Genomic DNA, 22,169 nt, shown 5'->3' on the forward strand with positions numbered 1-22,169 from the left:
TGGGAGCAGATAGGAAATAACTTGATTTAGATCAGCTTCTTACGCAACTGTGCTGAAGGATTTGTAATTGATACTTCAATCTATAGGCAGCTGTGATCCTACATACCATCCAGCTGATTAAATTCAGGGGTATTTACAGGAATTCATCCTGTCAGTACTTACATATGGCCCACCAGGGGAGCTTTGTGGTTGAGAAAACTGCAGAAAAGAACTTGTTTCAGTGGGAAGAAAACAGAAAAGAGCTGGTGAGGAAAACCAAGCAAAATGGATATCACAAAGGTGGCACAAAGGAGAACATTACAAAGAAATATAAGTGAATTGAGTGAAGAGTATTTACATATCTGGATATTTGATTTAGAATTTTAATTATACACTGGAAGATGAAGTAAATTATTTAATAATATGTGTTGTCACTTTTTTGGTTTATATTGATGCTATTCAGCTCTTGATATCTGAATAGTGTTACTTGCTGGAGTTTCACAAGATGTGTCTACAACCCAGGAAAGAGAGTTAAGCCTAAATGTTTATTTATAACAAAGAAACAAGAAATTGTCTTTTGTGCATAATCAAAATCACATTTGAATCTAACCCTAAAATGATTTGGCTTTTGTATTGAAGACTGAGTGCAAGCTAATGAATGGAGATGAAGATAAACAATTTAGTACTTGACTGAGGATTCAATTTATGGCTCAGTACTCAAAAAACATTCTCTAGACTCTTGTGGTTTAGGAAAGTTTTGCCAGGCTGGAAATTGTGTTTTCCTTCTCTGTTTTCTTTGTATGTGTGTGTGTGTAAGCCAGTGGAAAAATTATTGTGTATATTTGTATCTGAGCACTGATACGAGTGACAGCACCTTCATTCAACCTGTCGGAATAGTCCCCCTCTGCATCAGTGAAGCATCTCACCCTGCAGTTAGCCAGTGTGTCACTGGTTCCTAATGCATATTCTATGAGTGAAAGAACTGTGCTTAAACACTGTGACATCTGCTCAGGGCGTGTGAGGGTGAGATCTGCTCATCTCCTGGGTGAGGGTTAGTCTGCAGTGTTACTGTAGGAAATTTCTGTGATGATCATTTCCAGAATTCTCCTCTATAAAAATTATTACAGGCAAATTGTCAATAAGGGTTATAATACATTCACTAGCCACAGTTGTTGCTTTTTCTCTAATCTGATTTTATAGGCTGATTAGTGTTTGTTCAACTCAGTGCCTCTTTAAAGAAAGACTTAAAGGTGGATCATGTCATGCATTCAAATGTGTCCTCTCCATATATTCTTTCTAAAAACAAGGTGTAACTGAAGATTCATACATAATACAGTGATTTGATGTTTGCTGTTCTGTCTGAAAGGAAAAAATTTATTGTAGAAAGAAAACCCACTGAAGCTATCAGAAAGCCAATATAATATAAAGCAGAAAACCACCCCATGTTACCTGAGGTTTGGGAATTTACTGGTACTTGTTTGATTTATATAAATTTCCTTGTCCTCCTTCTACTTTTTCCCACGCTTTTTTCCCCAGGCCTTTTTAAATGTCAGATCTCATGCAGAGATAAAGAGCTCTCCACTACTGCTGCCTCCCTCTTGTACAGACCCCAATTACCTGAGCTCCTCTGAACAGTCTCTTCCAAAACCTCCATTTCAAGACCACAAGGACCTGAGAATCACCCATTTCACTGCTAGGTGGCTCTGATTGTGAATTAGCTTCATCTTTTAACTAGTGTTTCATTTTAATTAGTATGGGTTTACCTTGTAGCACTTTTTTCTTGTTTTGCCCCTTCCTGCTAAATCAAATCACATTGGAAATGGCAGAATTTTTCTGCCATTTTAAAATGTTGGTGAAATTCCTCTCACAAGCAGTTCTAAGTATTGCTATAGTCGCTGGAAGCCATCCACTGACCTTAGGCTCAGCTGTGACTAAAATTATTCAACTTTGTTTTTGTTAATTAGTTGCTAAATCACAAGCTTTTGGGGAATGAGAGAGTATTTTGTCCCAAGCTCTTTTTTAGACATCTGCTGCTGAGCAGCCAATGAGTGACACTCACAGATCCCATTATGCCTAAGTCAGGTCCTAGGTGTGATGCTCTGGGTTGAAAAGTGAACTCCTAAATTATCATCCAGAATAGTCCCTTTTGTGGTTTCTGAAAAAGCCTGGAGGCACCTGAACATCTTGTTTCCCTTTTTATTTTAGCCATGGATTTACCTCAGTGCCTGCAGTTGATTCTTTATGCATGCCCAACATTTTCCCAATCTGAGCAGGAAAGCAGAAGGGAAAATAAGTCTGGCTTCCTCTTTAGACTGAGGGCTTTCAAATGCTGCCTCCAAACCATCCACCTGCCAGGGCAGTTGGCCCTTTCTCTAGCATGCAGGAAAGGGAGGGCTGGGGTGGGTTCTCTGTGTCTGGTCTTGGAAAGAGGCTGGGAGGTGGCAGAGCCTGGAGGCCTTGCACCCTGCACAGAGATTGCCAAGTGCATCCAGGAAGGTCAGGGCAGCCCCACCTCAGCTGGACCTGGGCCAGCCCCCTGCCTGGAGCAGGAACTGGCCTTCAGCACGTTCTGCTGGAAGTTTGAACATGAGCTGTCTCCATCTTTTTGGAAGAGCTCCCTTGCTCCTAGCTGTGGCAGTTATTTTATTTAAAAAGGTTCCACGATATTTTCCTGCACTTTGTAGTGGAAAACAAGCTTTTATTTTTGCTTGGGAGAATGAGACCCAAAGCTAGAGCCAGGGGCTGGGCTGCATGTTCCTTTTGGGCCACAGTGCTGGGCTGCAGCCTCTGGTAAGGCTCCTGCGCATTAGTTTTGGATCATTATTATTAATATTATTGTTGAGCCAGGTTCTGGAGGTACAGAATACAGAGTTTAAAAAATAAGGTCTGGATTCTGTTACAGGGATGAGTTGCTTAAAAAGTAGCTACAATCATTTGTTGCTTAGGTATCTGGGTTTTTTTCTGATCCAAAATTACTGTCTCACAGTGTTCTACATGTCAAGTGTAACTATTAAATAGGAGAAATACACCAGCTTCCGGAGCTGGTGTATCCTTATGTCCTGATTCTTCTCACAGCTATAGTAATAAAAGCTGGAAGAAGTGCAAAGTTTGGTGTACTACTGAGCCAGCAGTGCAATAACAGGTTAGTGCCTGTGTCTGTAAGACTGTGCATATAATTGAGTAGAAGTAACTTTTACAAATGGAAATTTATTTTTCCCTAGGTTATAAAATGGACAGTATAGACAGTAAGTTCAAGGCATGTCAGAGGTGATGTGTGCCACCTGACAGGTGCCAGGCTTCTAATTAAAGCCCCCAAAGAGAAATGCTAGACCAAAACATGCATCTGGAGAGATGTGGCTGGTTCCTCCTTCGGGTTAGGAGAGTTGAAGCAGTCTACAGTGCTTAACCTATTAGCATGTTGCTTTTAATTTTTCATTTTTATTAGTATGAATTATTAACCACATGAATATTAACAAAAAACCTTTCTCAATTTTATTTTTATTTTAAAAATGAAGCATTGAGCTGGTATGGGTGGAAGAAAGCATCACTGCAAGCTGCTTGGAGGTAACAGTGTGGAACAGGAGAGAGCTAGGGATACAGACTGGGAGGTGTTTTAATACTGTACGTACCTCAGCATTGGGATATGAAATCTTATTTCAATATTTAATAAAATTTTAATTTTTCTCTTTTTCTTTTAAACAAAGCAGTGATTAGAAAATCTTATTATCAAATGTAAGTTCTCAAATTCTGGAGTGCTGCTGGAGCTTTGATGGCCCACAGACCTTCTGCAATGCAGTACAGTAAGCTGTCTGCTCACATTATGTCGGTCCTCTGTGCTTCCCACTAGTTTGGCATTAAAAGAAACTCAGAAAATGAATTAAACATGTTTCAAAGACTTCTTCTTTGTGTAGGTTTTTGCCTAAATGCTGTGTGGCAGTTAGAGTAATCAGGAGGAAGAAGGGCTGGCTGTCCCCAGCAGAATGAGTCAGATGGTCCCCAAGATCTCCTTGCGAGGCGTGACTGTGGTGGGTTGATCTTCACTTGACACCCGGTGCCCCCCAAGTCTCTCCTCTCCTCCCCTCAGCAAGGCGGGGGAAGGAAATAAGATGGAAAAAACCTCGTAGGCTGAGATACAGGCAGTTTACTAAAATAAAATATGACGCTCAGGCAAAGGAAAAACCCCAAAGATTTAATTCTCTATATCCCATCAGGAAGTGATGTCTGGTGACTTCCTGGGAAGCAGGACTTCAGCACATGTAGAGGTTGTTCTGGAAGGCAAACATACTGAAATAATGAATGTACTCCTTTCCTCTTCTTATTTCTTAGCTTTTCTGTCTGAGCATATGTCATGTGGTATGGAATATCACTTTACTCAGTTTGTGTCAGCTGTCCTGGTTGTGTCCTCTCCCAAGATTTTGCCCATCCCAAGCCTGCTGGTGTGGGGGGAGATGTTGGAAAGACAGCCTGGATGCGGTGGGAGGAAGCACTGCTCAGCAGTAGCCAAAACACTGTGTTCTCAGAGGCTTCCCAACTGCTGCCACAAAGCACAGGCTCTGAGGGATGCTGAGGGGAAAATGAGCTCTGCCTCAGCCAGACCCGATGCTTGAAAACAATGAAGGATTTTGCTTATAAATGGATTGACTTCTGTGTCATGTCAGGGATTTCCCAGTTCCACTTGGTTAGTCACTTCAAGAATGAGTGTTGAGGTCTTTTGGTGTGTATGTTTGTTTATGGTTTTCTTGTGGTAATAAATGATACTTCTTTCTGCAAGAAATCTGATTTTTGTGAGGTCCACCATTAGGAGTTACAAAAGTTCTTGTTTGAGTTTGCTTTAAAGACTTCAGTCAATTCTAATGCTTTCCAAATCATCTTTCCCTTTCCTTATCTGTTCTGTGTAGAAGCTGTACATTATAATATAGGAATGTATGTTTACTCCTGAATAAATTAACAAGACTCTTGCCAGAAAAAATGATTTAATGTGATTTTAAAAAAATTAATAAATAAAGGGGATATATAGTGCATAATGTGATGCACAGGGAGCAACATTAGATTAACAAGGAATTGAAGAACTGTGTGTCCTGCTGATGCTGAACAAAACCAAACGTGTTGACAGATTCACTCACTCCATCATGAGCAGGAAAGACCTTGGGGATGTTTATTTGAATAGGGGGACCATAAATCTAGCACACAGGTACCAACAAACAATAGTCCTAGGGTTTTTTCCTAAAATATACGATGTGCAATATAATAAAAGGTCATTATTATATGTCAGTATTATGTCTGTATATAGCTGTAGATAATATATAATTTTGTATATTCAGGAAGTAGGGGGGCAGATGTATGTACAACAAGCAATGTTGATTTATAGACTGCCTGCTAAAGGTTTACATTTATCTTTAATTTACTTTGTGGGTCCTATTGGGTTCTTCCTGAGAGCACTAAAAATGGTTGTCTCACATTTTACAGTACGCTTGAAAAGTGCTGTAATGTGATTTGTGCCTGAATTTATATTTCAGAAGGGAATTCAAGTTATTACTATTTCCTCCTATTAAAATCATCAGGTGCTGAATATGTTCATCTGAAAAACAGGACCATCTAACAGTCTTTTACTCAAGACTTGTAAGAAATCAATATAGTTCCCATCAGTACAGTAAATTACCAACTGAACCACTTCCAGTAATCATGATACACAGTCTCTTATTAACCTCTTCCCTTCTCTATATTGAGATTTGTATTCTTATATTGTCTTAGAATAAAGATACTTTTGAATATGTCTGTAAATCATTAGACAATAGAGTAATTAATTCATTAATTAAAAAAAAAAACTATAACTAAGGGTCTTATGTATCTCTAGCAGTTCTGCTTAAGACTTTCAGTGATGATCTGGACAAAAGGATTGAGGGCATTTTTGGTAAGTTTGCAGACAACACCAGGTTGGGTGGGAGTGTTGATCTGCTGGAGGGCAGGAAGGCTCTACAGAGAGATCTGGACAGGCTGGCTTGGTGCTCCAAGCCCAAATGTATGGTTCAACCAGGCAAAGTGACAGGTCCTGCATATGGGTTACAACAAGGCAAAGTGACAGGTCCTGCACATGGGTTACAACAAGGCAAAGCGACAGGTCCTGCATATGGGTTACCTACCAGAGAAGATTTATATTGGATATTAGGAAAAATTTCTTGCCAAAAAGGTTTGTCAAGCACTGGAATAGGCTGCCTAGGGAAGTGTTAGAGTCACCATCTCTGGAGTATTTAAGAGGCATGTGGCTGTGCCTGTTAGGGCATGGTTTAGTGCTGGTCTTGACAGTGCTGGGTTAACAATTGATCTGAGAGGTCTGCTGTAGCCTAAATGACTCTATGATATAAGGATGTGTGATCCCATGAAGTATGCAATTAAATACTTGCTTGGAAATGTGTGGGTCACTCAAGGAGCAGGAATTGCTTGCTTTCATTATGGGAGGAGTTGGGAGTCAGGAGAATTTCACTTCTGGAGAAGGATTGTTGTCTTTAGTTAATTTTCAAGGTACCTGGACTCTTGAGCTACTTGGCTGGAAGTACGAGGGACAAAGAAGCATACTTTTAAATTGCAGTTCCTAAATTGAATATTCCAGGCCCATGCTCTGTTAACTCACTGTCTTTCAGTGTTCTTACATGACTTCACCATTGCTGCAGGTTTTTTGGTTTTGTTCAGTAGCATAAATCCAGCGTGGTTGTGACTGAGCTGATGGATGTGCCTGAGCCTGTGTCAGGAGCACAGCAGCCTCAGAGAGAGAGGTCTGGGGAGAAGCAGCTGAGGGCAGCTACCTGGGAGACATCCCTGGGAAGAGGCAAGGAGGACTGAGTGTCAGAAAGACATCTCCTAATTGAAATTTCAGAGGCCATCATTGAACAGGAGATGCAGAGCACAAAGGACTGTATCAGAATTAAGATAATAGAAAGTGACAGTGGCAGATGATAGAATATAGAGGGAATTGGGAAAGGCTGCACCAAGGTGAGAGGAAGTTACATCAAACTAAGTAATCTGAGTTAAATAGCTTGACACATGCAACACTGACATCTTAGTAAGTTTGTCAGAAACAAATTTAGAAAGAAAGCCATGGTTTGGCTGTTGCTAGTTTTGTATTTGAAAATGCAGCTAAGTTAAAGATTCTGTTGAGTTACTTTTCTTTCATATTCTGTTCATGCTTGTGGTTCGGAAGTGTGGAGGAAGGAAAGATGGGATGGTGCAAAAAACTGAGACCTGAGAAGGGCTTTATGGAAATAAACTTGTTTCATTGTAGATTTATTGGCAGAAATAAAAATAGTCATCACTTCGTCTTGTCAGAACTGTAAACAGACACCATATTGAAACAAGGGATGCAGATATATTCAGAAAGTGCCTTTGTTTACATAGTTGCTTCTTTGAGTTTGATCAGATGTTTATTGACCAATATTACAGTGTTTTCTTTGAGAAACTCTATTATAGAATGGGCATCATCCAGAACCAGCAAATAATGAGTGAGAAAGAGACAGAGAATCATCTTTGATGGTGCTAACAAATAACAGTGGGTCCAAAGCTAGTTTGATACATAAGCAAATTGATACATAGCCTTCCTGTAAACCAGGTTTCCTGTGCTTCCCCTGTAGATATACTGGAGTCGTGGGCTTCTTCCATTCATGTGTCTTACCAGAAGATAATTCCTATGGCCTCATGGAGGTTCACAGATTTTGTGAACAGGATAAGAAAGTACAAGAATGATGGCTCAGATGTTGGGGAACTTCCTCAGCAGGAGATCTTTAATATTCTTCAAGGTTAAATAATCTTCTCCGCTTCTCCTGGTCCTATCATTAGAAAATATTGTTCCTTCCTCTTTATTTCTGTATATTTCACAGAATATTTTGTGTCTCCTGTCTATTTAAGCTGGTCCCCAGCTGAGATTTTTTCAGTACATCAGAAGTACCAGTAAGTGCCAGTAGCAATTTTGGGAGCTGCTTAGGCTGGCAGCTGCTCTTATGCTAGGAGGTAGATCAATAAGGTGTTTGCTGCTATGGTAAGTCTGATGAAAAATTAATCCGTTTTTACTTTTAAAGCAAGTAAGTCTTCCTTGATTAGTGACATATTAGATATCTGAAGGGGGACAAAGAGGATGGTAATGCAAGTTGCAGTTTACCAAGAGTCTGCATTAGTCTTAGGGCTAAAATGATTAGTAAGACAAATCAGATCTGGCTGCCTTTGCAAGAAGAGCTGTAGATTTGCCACAAGGCATTGATGACAAAGTGGCTGATGTGTCTGGTTGACTAGTTATGAGACAGGCATGAGAAGGAGAGACAGGGTCTTAAATTCTCATGGGAAAAGCAGAAAATGTAGGACTGTAGAAGATCTGATAGGTTATCCAGAAAATATAATGAAGTTATACCCAGTTTGCTCTGAAAATTTGATTGATTTCTGGTTTGTGCTGTTTCTTTTAAAAGATATTTCTGAACTCAGCATCTTCAATTGTAATCACACCCATTTGTTCTCTTTTCAAATCAGTTCCCTAATATAGTCAGGAATTATATGTATTATATATAGTATATATATTCAGTCTAATAGTTCTTCTTTTTTCCCAGTGTTCATCTCCCCCCACTGCCATCATGAGGCTAGTCTCATTCTGTAGATGACTGTTCTTTTTCTTGCCTCCTCTCATAATTTTGCCATTCCTCACTATGAAATCATAGCCTCTTTCTCTGCCCATTCTTGTTTGCATTCTTTCCTGAGTACATGATGAGAGTTTTATACTTGTGTCTCACCAGCACCTGAACAATGATGTTTATGCCTGTGTCTCTTTCATGGAAATTTCTTACTTGATATGTCCAAGGCAGTCAAGAGCAGCCAACAATCACCCTGTTTAAGCAAGAGAAAAGCTGTGATGAGACTATTTCAAGTACACACAAAAGCACCACATTTGAAAAACTAGAGAAACACACTATTATCTGTTAACTAAGAATAAAATGGCATTTGCAGCATTTAAGTATAAACTTGAAAAATTTTTCATCTTACATAATTTAGGGGCTTAGTAAATCTCATTTTCCTGTTTTTTCAAGTTTTACAAGTAAGTAAACTGAACATCTTGTCTAGACAATCAGGTATATCTTTCATACTGTACTTGGAAGACAAGGTCACCTGTCTTGGCCGTATTTCTCACCATCATTTGTTCCCACTTGTGGTTTATCATTTTCATCAGCTTTAAATTACTCATAGTTTTTGTCAGGGTTTTGTGTCAGATCAGCCTCTCACTGCTATCTGCTCTTGTTTCCCTGCATTTCTTCAGTTCTTTCCACATGTTAAATAAGCCCTTTCTTACCTGGCCCTTTGCCTGCATTGCAAGTGTTCTTTCAAGGCTTCTTGTGAGGTGTCCCTCTGTGTGTCTGTACACTGGGGGAAGAGCAGTAGGATATAGCAGTGCAGGGAGGGCTGAACATTTCTCATTAGGCACAGCAGTGTGCTGCCTTCCTTGCTCAAGGGCCAATGCCAGCCCCATTGGACCAGTGCTTATACTCATGCTAATGTTCTGTGGCATGCAATGTTTCTCCCTCCATTCAGATTTTCATCTACTCCCAGCTTGATTCAATGAGATCTGTAGCAGCTAAGTCATATTATAAAAAATTAGGCCATCAATCTATTATTAAGCTGGAAAGTGTTTTATATTTTGTGTTTGCCCTCAGGGTAGCTCAGAACATTCCACGGCTGATCTGCCCTGAGTATGAGAGGGCTGGGATTTAGGTGTTAAAAGATGTGTGCATTTACTGAGGGATCTGTGGAATTTTGTTTAAAACATTTGGTTTCCAGCCTTGCAGCTAGGCTGAACCAAGGCCTAGGTGTTTGTCACTGGGACCTTTATGGTTCTCTTAGTTTAGGTGCTTTCAAAAAAATGTCCTGTTTGAAAAAAATGTACCTGCTGGGCAGGTAGCTACTACATCTAAGAGGCAGTGTCTGTTCTGCAGTGTAGGGAAATTTTCCTGCAATGGTGGTTAAGTTCATTCTACTTGTCTCTGAGCAAAGATCAGTGTATACTCTTAGAAAATGTGTAGAATAGATCAGTGTATACTCTTAGAAATGTTCTGCTTTTGATAATATATCTGCACTCTCTGAAAATTAAAAATCTACCCCCAATTTTTACTGTATAGCTGTCTCTCTGTTTAACCATGTTGCTTGATAAAATGGCCATCTTTTGTGTACTCTTAATAATTTCCTTTGTTAATCTCAGCTTTTTAAAAGAAAATAGGTATTTAGATCAAGTCTTTTATACAGGTTATTTCACAGAACAGATGATGTTGGAAGGCATCGCTGGCAATCATCTACTCAAAGCAGGGACAAGTGTAGCTCAGGACCCTGTCAAACAGGTTTTGAATGCTTCCAAAGACAGACACTCCACAAATTCTCTGGACAGTTGGTTTCAATGTTCAATAGCACAGAGTTCTTAGCACAAAATGATTACTCTTTCAGATATCCATAATACACAAAGTAAGACAGGGAAGCATCCAAAATCATTAGCTGATTGTCAGGATCTTGGCCTTAGTGACTAATTGGCTTTAGTGACTGCTCCAGGCACTAAAAATATCTTTTCAAAGGCATGATTTAGTGTCAGAATGAAAATTATTCCACTTGTGGCTTGGATGTTGTTGTTCTAAGTGTTGAGGGGAGAGAAGGTATGAGGAGGATTGAATTTTCACAATCAGGTCCTTTAGTGCCTGCTTGAAGTGCCACATTTGGATGTTTGCTTTCTCACCTCATCATTGCCTCGACATGTCACTTTGGATTTGGTGCAAGAAAGAGTTAATTTAAGGCAATTTGTGCAAGCTGCTACAGAGAGTATGAGTCAATAGCATCGTGCTTTGAGCCTAAGCAGCAGAAGAACTGACATGCAAAGAGTTGAAAAGAGACATCTCTGTTTAGTGCACACTCAACTTCCAAAGGCAGTGGCTGGGGTAGAAAAACGATTTGAATATGAACTAAAGAGTTGCCCAGAGGAAGGAAAGAGTAATGACTATCTATGGCCAAGAAGAGGTGGAGGGCACTGGCTGAGATGCATGGTCTCTGTCTGTCCTTTAATATTGCTGTTGCTGACTCACTGCCCTAAGATGACATGTGTTGGCACTCTTTAAACTGGTGTCTTGTATTTTTATTTGCTTTCAGTTGCTAATTTGACATTACAGACCATACTCTTGAACTTTTGTACATCCTTTATAAATTGCTTTAAGATATTTTAGTGTGATAAGACAATATAAAAATTGAAGTCATTATTGCTGTCTTTATCACCAGAAGAATTGGACAGCTGGCATTGATCTGCAAGAGACTTAAATTCAATAGTTTGTTATTACATTAACCCTTAGAATTCTTCTTGTCTGTGATTTCAAAGAAAGGTTTCCTAGTCAAAAGGTCATCCATTGTAATGCGTAGTGTTTGAGAGATGCAGAAGGGCTGAAAATCTATGAATGCTGTCATTTTTATCTGATCAATAACATCTTACTTTATTAATAGTAATATCCCAGTATTTTACATTGTGTCATATCAAGATCCTGTGGATCTGCTTGTGAGTGAAATATAGCAGTTTGTGAAAGGCATGCTGCTAACTCCTTGGTTTGGGGCAGATATTCTGTGCCCCTTTACATTTTTAGCATTTATCTTAAATTTTTTAATTAAAATAATTATAAAAATTCTCTACTCCTTGCTAGTTTGCAATGAAAGACTTGAATAAGGGCCTTATCTTGCTGTGTTGAGTAACACTTTCTAATGAGCTAAATTGTAGCATTCATCCAAAGCCACAGTAATGGTAGCACAGAGGCTGCTGTGTTGCAGAGGGAATAACTTGTTCTTTGCTATCTTCTCCTGGTTTCAGAATAAGGCCTGAGAAGTCAAAGATGGGATTTTTCATAATTAAAAAACAGAGGAAGTAAAAAGTTGAACCTGTTTAAGAAAGTGAACCAAACATGTAATTTTCAAGGTAGTATCCATGTAGCTCCAGTTTGATTTGTTTTCATTGGCCAGGGCACCTTTAGATAGCAAATGTGCATAGTGGCAATCAAGAGTCAGTAGGGGGCTGCACAGCACTCCTCCCTGTACTACCTCACAGCAGTGGGCAAGGCCAAAGAGCGTAAGTTTTCATTTTCTTCCTAGGGTAAAATTCTGCGTGATGCTTTAGTTCTCTGCTTGGTTCAAATAATTCCTTATTGTTGGCTCAGCCAGGGTACAGCCTTGCTCCTGTTTATTTATAGCACAGCCATGCCCAAAAGATGGAGTCAGAGTTCCACTAGCAGAATTGTAGATTGTATGATTTTTTTAACATCTACAATCTGCCTGGAGCTGTATTTCAACATTACCTAATGCTTAAGATAAGTCACAAACTGGGAGTGAATGCCTGCAAAGACCATAGGCAGATGGTTTTTTATAGTTGGACAAAATATTTTTTTGGGAATGTTTTAGATATAACTGATAGAAATCTCTGGGGGTTTTTTCCCAATTTTGCTGTGACAGTTTATTGTTAAGAGGGATTTGGAAGTCTGAACCATGAAGTACAGAACCATCCTGGGAAATGGTGCTGGTAAACTATAGACATATCTGAATTGCAACAATATTCATCACTGATATATCTTAAATTGATTTAATTTGTAAAACCCACAGTCATTGGTTTTCACTCATTTCTTGACATGATGTTTGAAAATAGGTGAGAGTCTATTTAGGGACCTATGTCAGTTGTAGACTTACAGGGGTTGTCCTTCCCATGGGAGAACAACTGGCCCTTAAGAACAGCAACTGGCTGTCTAAAATGACACAAGATTCCTCTTTTACATGCCTGTATCTCACAAAGCACTTGAACAATAGAGAAAAACAATAGAAAAGGGAGGAGTAGCACATAGGTCTCTAACAGTAAGGGAGTACCTAACAGATGGAACAATGTCTGCTCAGAATAAGATATTTCAGGGTTGAGAATTTTTTATGTAGTGAATTATCGTGTCAGAGTGAGCCTATTGCACTAATGGAAATTCTTGGGTGATTTTTCTTCTTGGCTTTTTCTTCCAGGCCGTGCTTTGCTGAGACTTACTGACAAAAAGCTTGAACGAATGGGCATTGCCCAGGAAAGCCTGAGACAGCACATTCTGCAGCAAGTCCTTCAGCTGAAGGTGAGAGAAGAAGTCCGAAACCTCCAGCTGCTTACACAAGGTATGGAAAATGTTTTTGATATGGACAGTTACTGAGATCAGATAAGAGAAGTCTGCCTGAGGGCAAAAAAGGTGAATTGATGTTCTTCTACAAGAAATGATGCATGAAAATGCCTCATAGATTCCACATGGTTTCCAAGGGGGGGATCAAAAAGTAAAATAATGCATAAATAAATAGAGATATTCAGCTGCCTGTTTTGTGTGATTAATAGGCTCCATCTATAATTTGATGGTGGTCCTTCCTAAGTGTCTGCTTACTAAGATGAAAATAATTATGTATTAAGGGCATAGATGGAAGACCTATTGTCTTTAAAAGCATTGTCCATTTTGCATTAATTGTTTACTTTCAATGTTAGATGAAACAGTGTTGTTTCTGTCACCTGTTTTATGGTAAGAGCTGTCAGTGGAAAATTACCTGTTAGACTGTTTTTTGCAGATGGCTGATTCCTTCTTCATGTTGAAATAATTGTATTGACTTGAATAGAGCTGCTTCTAATTTTTGCTGCTAAGAAAAAACAAAGCTGGGTTTAATATTAAGTCTAGATTAGAACACAGAGAAGAAGGAGTAACAAAAGAGGTTATATATATTTTCCAAATGAGGTTTAGACATTCTTTATGATGACTTTTGGTGTTAGCTCTCTAGTAATGGCTGTGGTAACATGAAAGAAAAGCAGTTATTGTGGCAATACTGTAAAGGAACATTTAGACATCCTCTACTATATATCTGCAATACTTTATGTTAAATGTTTGGTAGTCCAATGGGATAGCATAAACCACATATTTCTGTGGTGTTTTGGTTCAGTGCCTGTTGTATGTCACACTGTATGAAAAAAAGCAGAGTTCCTCAGTACATGCAGTGTATTTTTAACAAAATGTCCTTCACACATTACATTATGTTCCTAATTAAGCCTTGCTCACTGTGCTCATAGGGAAAACTTTGATTAGTTGAATAAGCTGCATTTTATCTGAAAGAGCTGAAGTCTCAACTGAATTGTTTCTTCAGGCTGGGTGTCTTGTGGATTGTGATGCAGTTTTAGGGTTCCTTTGTTTTTCCATGAGCTGTTAATAGAAGCTCACCTCATCTTGTGTCATGTCATGCTGAAGCATGAATGTCTTCCTCAGATGTTAAGAACTCTTCTTTTTCCCTTTATCCACTCATCCATTATTCCTACATCCTTTTCTTCAGTGTTGGCCAGGTTCTCTCTTCCACTGCATCTCGAATGTTACTTGAGAGTTTGATGGACTTCAAAGTTCAGGTCATCCACCATCACTGTTATGGGCCTGCTTATGGAATTTGGGATTTGATTGATATGGGACAATGAAGACACATTAGCTATAAACTTGGATCAGTTGATCACTGCTGTCCAGAGAGATTCCTGCATAGACTTGTATATGACATTGAGGACGATGTATTTCCTGTGATGTGAATTGTTTCTGTCTGGTTCTTCTCTGGACACATAACTGGTGTATGACTTGGGCTCACTCAGGCAGCAGTGACCCCCATTGCAAGGAATTCAGGGCAGCATCCCTTGATGCTGCATTCTTTGCCTATGCAGTTGAGGATGCAAATTTGGACTTTGGTAAGAAGGAATAAACATGCTGGGCTGTGAAGGACAGCAGGATGTGTGTTTAATGCAGTGTGTGTGTACAGGGAATGTTCTCGAGTACTCTGAACCCGCAAGGGCAGGACATCATGTGCTTTGTGAAAGGCAGCACAGGCTTGGCAAAAAGCTGGAGGTCTGCAGCTCTGGCTGTCTTCCCCATGATGGTGTTGGCCATTGTGCTGCACTTCAGAGCCACTCCAATATATCCTTGGGGAAATGGCTGGGTCTGAGAACTTGTGTCAGAAGAATTTATTCCTTGCTTTGCTGGGGTCTGTTACAGTGTAACCACGTGAGCCAGTGCCCACTGCTGGTGGTAGGGTGGGTCAGCTCAGAGACACAAAACAGGCTGCATTCAAAGCTGTGGTTTTTAGGGTTGGGTGGCTGCTGGTGTGACCACCAGCCACAAGAGCTTGTGGTTGCCCTGTGTTCCAGAGCTCAGCTGGGAATGGCTGTGTGAGGGAGCAAGAGCTTTTTGTCCTTGTGGGGAAGAAAACAGTGGCACTAATCCAAACTCATATCAGTAAAACTATACACAAGTACCATTTTAAAAAACAAATCTGTGAATGGACCTGATGGACTGTAAAACTTCTTGTCTGAAAGCCAATAATCTTCATGTGCTATTGGTCCACCAAGGATAATGTGAAAACAGGCATCTCCCAGGTGAATAAAAACAGAATGCTTAAGCAGACTCTTTCTTTTAAAAAGCTAGGGGAACCAAAACTGTTTACTTTCATCATCTTAAATGGAGCTGAAGTTATGAGCAGAACAACAGTTTATAAGAACATTCACCTGTGCAGCAAAGCTGTGTTATGATTCCAAGGTGGGGGAGCAGTGAGTGACAGGATGACAGCAATACTCTGGTCCCTTATCACCTCATTTACACCAAGCTGGAGTGTGTGTCCATTGGAAGTGCTTGATGGCAGTACTAAGGTTAATATATTATTTCTATACCACAGTACAACTTGTAAAGCTCTTGGTATGTCAGTTGTTCTCCAGAAGTGGTTGTCGCCTTTCTCCAAACCATGTCCACTCATATTCTTATTATGATTTATATGTTCCTGGTCCAGCTTGTTACTGGAATAGCTTTCTGTAACTGTTGTTTTGTTTTGTTTTGTTTTGTTTTGTTTTGTTTTGTTTTGTTTTGTTTTGTTTTGTTTTTGTTTTTGTTTTGTTTTGTTTTGTTTAACACTTACAGAACATTTTTCCTGTGAAAAGCTGTTTCTGCCTTTTGGAAATTGCACTCACAAAGTTCAGATCACACTGTAGCTATTGCTATGCTGTGCCTTGCTGTCCTCCAGAAAGAGGGGGAAAAAAAGCCCTCTGTCTCTCCGTGCAGAGCTCAGGAGACTGTTAGGTGAAAGAATCTGTTAAAACCCATTTCTGAATTAATGCAGCACACAAGCTGGGTTGCAAGTATTGAGGTCCTAATTCAGAACCCATTGATGTCAGCAAAAAGACTTCCACTGACTTTAGTACATATGCCAGTTGAAGCTGGATCGAACAGGGAAAGTTTTAAAAAAGCATTATATAATCGTTACCAGATATTTTAAGTGGCTTTGTGTCCTGTTGTCTGCAGAGAAAGTTAACCTCATTTTAAAAACTCAATAGCATTCTTTTCTACTCCTGTTTCAGGAGTAGAAAGTGACTTAAACCCATTTCATTCTTCTTCATTCAAGACACACCATCCAGCCTCTTAAAGCCAGAATAGTATGTGATTGTGTAATTGAAGTCTTGTCTTGAGTTTTAGGAAGACTTTTCTTTGGAGCAAGAGCTGCTTGATTGCCTGATTGAGGCTATTATTGGTAGAAACACTATTCCAGCCTCCACTAGGGTAGAAGGGCACAGGCCCAACTACTGATCTGTGCTTTTTTCCCCAGACTTAGTGATGTTGAGGAACTAATTTGGCAAAATATCTTCCAACATCTCTTGGGAAGAGCTGCACACTGTTGGAAACACCATTATTATACTGTTATCACTGTAAGCCTGAGTTGAAAGATCATTTTTTTATAAAAAGCCTTACATAACTACACAGAGAAGGAAGAAGTTATTCTGAGATTTTTCAATGTGAGTCCTGCTTTGGGCTAGCAGAGAGGACACTCCTCAAAGTGGTACAACAGTGCTGTGTATTTCTCTGCAAAGTATCCACAGACAGCAATCTGCTCTCAGGGCTGAGCTTGAGAAGCATTTTTGGATTTGGATTAAATGATAACCTGCATTTACAATGATGTTAGGCCCCCTTCTAAGTTCCTCTCTGAGTTTCATATAAGACAGAAGTGCTACTTGAATATACTGCCAGGACAGTATTTCTCCTCCTAGCAAAACATGTTAGAATAAATCTTTGTGCTTCATTGAAAATCTTCTCAGCAGTTGATACCTGTTGAAATTATTTCTTGACTAAGTTTTCTGCTCATCCTGCGCTGACGCTCAGTTACTGAAATACATATGTGCCCAATGGGAGTCCCAGTAGCACTGATTCCCTCCCTCCCACCCTCCCTCCCATTTCCAGTGTGGTCCTATTCAAAACCTGTTAAGGTACCCTAGCACTGTATTCTTCCAGAAGGGAAATTAAAGGGCTTTCAGAGTTGCATCTCATCTGCATCTAAATTCAGGAGTGATGCATCCTAACAATAAAAAACTAAGGCAAAAAATGCCACAATGCGTGCATGGGTAAATGAGGAGCTCCTGGTCAAACTCAAACACAAAAAGGAAGCCTTACAGAGACTAGAAGCAAGAACAGGTTGCCTGGGAGAAATGCTGAGAAAGTAAGAAGCAGGAATCAGTTAGGAAAGCTAAATCTCTGATAGAATTAAAGCTGGCCAGAGATGTCAGCAGGAACAGGAAAATCTTCTATAGGTGCACCAGTGATGAAAGGAAGACTAGGGTGAATGTGAGTCTTCTCTGGAAGATATGGGAGATGTGGTTACCCAGGACATGGAGAAAGCTGAGGTGCTCAACAGATTTTTTGCCTCAGTTTTCACTGGCAAGTTCTCCAGCCATAGAAGGCAAAGGCAGGGGCTGGGAGAATGAAGAGCCAGTTGTAGGAGATCAGGATCAAGTACATCTAAGGAACCTGAAGGTGCACAAGTCTATGGGACCTGATGAGGTGTATCCACAGGTCCCAAGGGACAGATGAAGTGGCAGTGCCACTATCCATTGTATTTGAGAAGTTGTGGCAGTCCAGTCAAGTTCCAGTGATGGGAACCTTAATTTTTAAAAACAGAATAAAGGAAAACTGGAGAAACTACTGGGTGGTCAGTCTCACCTCTGTGCCCAGCAAGATCATGGAACAGATGTTAAAGAAACTTTTCTGTCTGACCATTCTTGGGCAGTCACACTCTTGCTACCAGAGATTTCAGGGCTGGAAGCAAAGCCCCTCCACAGTGGGTGGCTCCAGGCTGATGTGTGCACAGCTTGACTCCCTACACACACACCACTCTCACAGGCAAACAAAGTTTCCTTACCAGCTCAGCCCAGGATTTCCCATAGTAGTCTCAGACCTCAGAATTCTTTAAATAGCTTTATCATAGTACAGCAACAAAATAACAGCTCAAGCTGCTGCTTTTGGAACAAAGGAAACCCTGGGCTTCTGTGTCCTTATGATACAGGGGAAGGTCTGGGCTCTTCCTGCTGAGTCACTGGCTCCTGCCGTGGCTCTGAGTCACCTGGCTGGTGCCACAGGTCCCTGGGCCCTTTGCTATGCAAGGGGTCTGTGCCAGGTCTCAGCCTCTCTCCTGCCACCCAGAGCTCAGTCTGCAGCTCTCACTAGCACCAAGCTACCTGTTCTGAGTGTATTCCTGAGCACAGATCCTTCTGGAAACTGTGCTGAGGCACACAGGAGGTAAGCAGGTTTGATGGCCTTCTATGATGGGGTTGCAGGGCTGATGGGTAAGGAAAGAGCAACTGGTAAATCTAACTGGACTTGTGCAAAGCATTTGAGACTGTCCCACATGACATCCTTTTCTTTAAATTGGAGAGACATGGTTTGGATGGATGGATGGATGGATGGATGGATGGATGGATGGATGGATGGACATGGTTTTGATGGATGGATAAGGAATTGGCTGGATGGTCACACTGAAAGAGATGTGGTCAATGGCTCAATGTCCCAAGTGGGGACCAGTGGTGAGTGTCATTCATCGGGGCTTGGCATTGGGACTGGCACTGTTTGACATCTTTGTCAGTGGCATGGACAGTGGGATCCAGTGCACCCTCAGCCATAGCCACCAAACTGTGTGGTGCTGTTGACACTCTGGAGGGAAGAGATGCCACCTAGAGAGGCCTGGTCAGGGTACAAAGGTGGGCCCATGCAATCCTCATGATGCTCAGTGAGGCCAAATGCAGGGTCCTGCACCTGGGTTGGGACAATGCAAAGCATAAATGCAGGCTGGGAGGAGCATGGATTGAAAGCAACCCTGGGGAGAAGGGCTTGGAGTGTTGGTTAATGAGATGCCCAATGTGAACTGGCAGTGTGCACTTGTGGCCCAGAGAGCCAAACATGTCCTGGGCTGCATCAAAGGCAGTGTGACCAGCAGGCCAAGGAAGGTGATTCTGTCCTCTCCTTTGCTCTCCTGAGACCCCACCTGCAGTGCTGCATCCAGTTCTGGGGCCCTGGAGAAGAAGGACATGGAGCTGTTGGAGTGAGTACAGGTGAGGACCATGCAGATGATCAGAGGGATGGAGCATCTCTTCTGTAGAGACAGGCTGTGAGAGTTGGGATTGCTCAGCCTGGAAAGGTTCTGGAGAGACAAGACCTTACAGCAGCCTTCTGTAGTACCTAAAGGTGACCTACAAGGAGCTGGAGAGAGACTTTTCAAGGGCAAGGATAGGACAAGGAGTAGTGGCTTCAAAGTGAAAGACAGTAAGTTTATATATGATGTAAGGAAGAAATTCTTTATGTGTAGCTGGTGAGGCACTGGAATAGGTTGCCCCAAGAAGCTGTGGCTACCTCATCCCTGGAAGTGTTCAATGCAAGATTGGAACCTGGTCTAGTCCAAGTTGTTCCTGCCTATGTCAGGGGACTTGGAACTGCATGACCTTTAAGGTTCCTTCCAGTCTAAAATATTCTATGATTCTATAACTGAGCAAATAACAAGTGAGAGCCTTGTATACTAGTGTTGGATCTTTGTAACAGAAACATTGCCTTCTGGATATGTGTGGTGAGTAAGTCAGGACCATGAAACCCTCCTTAACAGAAGTGTTTCACTAGGATTTTGGCAGCATTATCAGCCTGTTAGTACTAAAGGCAGGCTTGATGAAAATATGGCATGGAACCCTCCCAGTCTATCAGAAATATGATGCCACTTCCTTTTCTCCCTATCTGCTTTGTCCATATGGATATCAAAGCTGGGAGGAACCTGAGCACTGTCATACCAGGTTTCATCACAACATGTGAGATTTATTGTAATTTTTCATAACCAAGACTTTAAAGTACTAGACTCAGTCCCATCTTCTGGTTTCCCACATCATAAGACCTTTCTTTCTGTGGTGACTCCAGTAAAGAGCATGAATGATTTGGAGTTATACACCTGGTTGAAAAGGGGCTTGAGTGGTCAGAAATTTGGAGAACATGGAACTTGCCAAGCACAGGACTAGAAAGTCAACAAGTTTAGAGAAAGCAATTGCAGCTTGCTGTCCCCCTCCTGTAGACTTTATGGATCCTGTGGTATCTGAACTGTTACTGCCTGTTGTCCTTCAGGTTCCTTGAAGAAATGTTACTTGAGATCAGCACATTTTTTTGTCACCCCTGCAAAGTACATTCTGAGTAGTACATTCGGGACTCAAGGTTTTGGCATCCAAGGAACCTTGGTTTCATATACCTGTGCTGTTTCAAGGCCTGCAGCATTTGAAATCTTGACTGTTTATCTTTTTACCAGACATCACTTCTTTTGTTTTCATTTTTCTGATCTTATCTTTTTATTTCACCTGACCCTGAAGCTTCCAGCTAGTCAGGAAGGGCCTTTCTTCCTGAAGCACAGAATACTATGCAACTGTTTCTTGCATATGCTGCATACATGGCATCTGTCTAAGGCACAGAAAAAAATACTTGCTCTTTCAGATGAGCTCCAGCAAGCTTAATTCCCAGCCAGTTTCCTTTGCTCTGCACTCCTGTTATGCTCCAAAGTGTCTGAGAGACCTTGTGAGTTGAACACAAAGTGTATCATGAAAGCACTGTCAGAAATTACCCAATAACAGTAGTTTATCCTTGTCAGAGCAAGAAAACTGTGTTCCAGAACTCAGCATGCTAAATTGCCTGATTACAGGTAAAGAAATCTTAACCTTCTTCTCAATACAGGTTTATTTTCACTAAATGTCCATATCCCTTTTACTCCTTTCTATTGTATGTCCTTTTTTCCTGTACAACTGTAGGAATCATTGCACTTGTTCTTAACACTGCTTTCCAAGACTGTGAAATGACTTTGCCACCCATTAGACTACAAAAGAGCAGTTTTTGTTGTATTTTTCCCATTCCAGTCAAGGACAGTTTCATCACTTAACAGAGGATGTAGCTCTGGAATCAGAAGCCGTGGTTGTTCAAGAGAGGCTTTTCAGACTTTAGGCACTGTAAAGATGTCTGAAAATATTTTTTTCACGTTACAAGTGTGCACTGAAGGGTTCTGTATGGTTTTCATTTGTTTTAGCTGAGACACAATATTGTATGTGGAATGTATATCTGAGCAAAGATAAAATATCTAATATACATGCATGAGTGATGATAAATATCAAGTTCCATTTATGGTTTAGTTACTTGAATTTCAAGTGTCTGGCTTCTAACCTGAGGAGTATACTTTGCAATGCAGTCAATGGTCCCTGGAAGGCCATTGTATTGCTCTGGGACTGTTAGTTACCTTTAAGCTATTGCTGTGATGCTAATATATATTCACATCAAATAACCAAGTGATTCAGCTGACAGGTAAAATAAGTTCCAATACACTGGACAATACATTGTAATGCACTGTGGATAGGTTTAGCACAGAATTGTCCTTCAGTATGTGTAGTATATTAGTTTAGAATATGAATAAGAAAACATAGGACCTATGAAATTTGTATTGATGAACTTGTCTGGCAAGATTTTAGCTGTATGATATTATGATGTGCTTGCATTTTTATGTGTTTCTATAAATAGTATTGCATCTCAGTCTACTGGTAATATAGCATTAGCTGCTTTGTATGACTGCAAGATTTGGTTTTTTTCCATTCCTGCTTTTCAAATTTATCAGAAGTCAGCCTGCTGGTCAGTTTGGTCAGGAATGTTTAGTCCTGCAAAACTAATGCATACCCAATAATGTCTTAAATGTTTGGGAAATATATATATTACACATATGTATAAACATACATACATACATACATACATACATACATATATGTATATATATGTATTTATGTATGTATGTATGTATTTTCTCACTCGTGT

General features: G+C 40.5%; 1 protein-coding gene across 2 annotated transcripts in view; it reads left to right on the plus strand.

Annotated features, from left to right (window-relative positions):
• SAMD12 (sterile alpha motif domain containing 12) overlaps nt 1–22,169 on the plus strand; it is a 167,667-nt gene that overhangs the window by 68,709 nt on the left and 76,789 nt on the right. For both annotated transcript variants that reach the window (XM_059484240.1, XM_059484151.1), the window contains exon 4: nt 13,015–13,155. In XM_059484240.1, the coding sequence (XP_059340223.1) occupies nt 13,015–13,155 (141 nt within the window). The remainder of the gene's footprint in view (nt 1–13,014; nt 13,156–22,169) is intronic.

Source organism: Ammospiza nelsoni, chromosome 1 (assembly GCF_027579445.1).
Source record: "Ammospiza nelsoni isolate bAmmNel1 chromosome 1, bAmmNel1.pri, whole genome shotgun sequence".
Taxonomy (NCBI): domain Eukaryota; kingdom Metazoa; phylum Chordata; class Aves; order Passeriformes; family Passerellidae; genus Ammospiza; species Ammospiza nelsoni.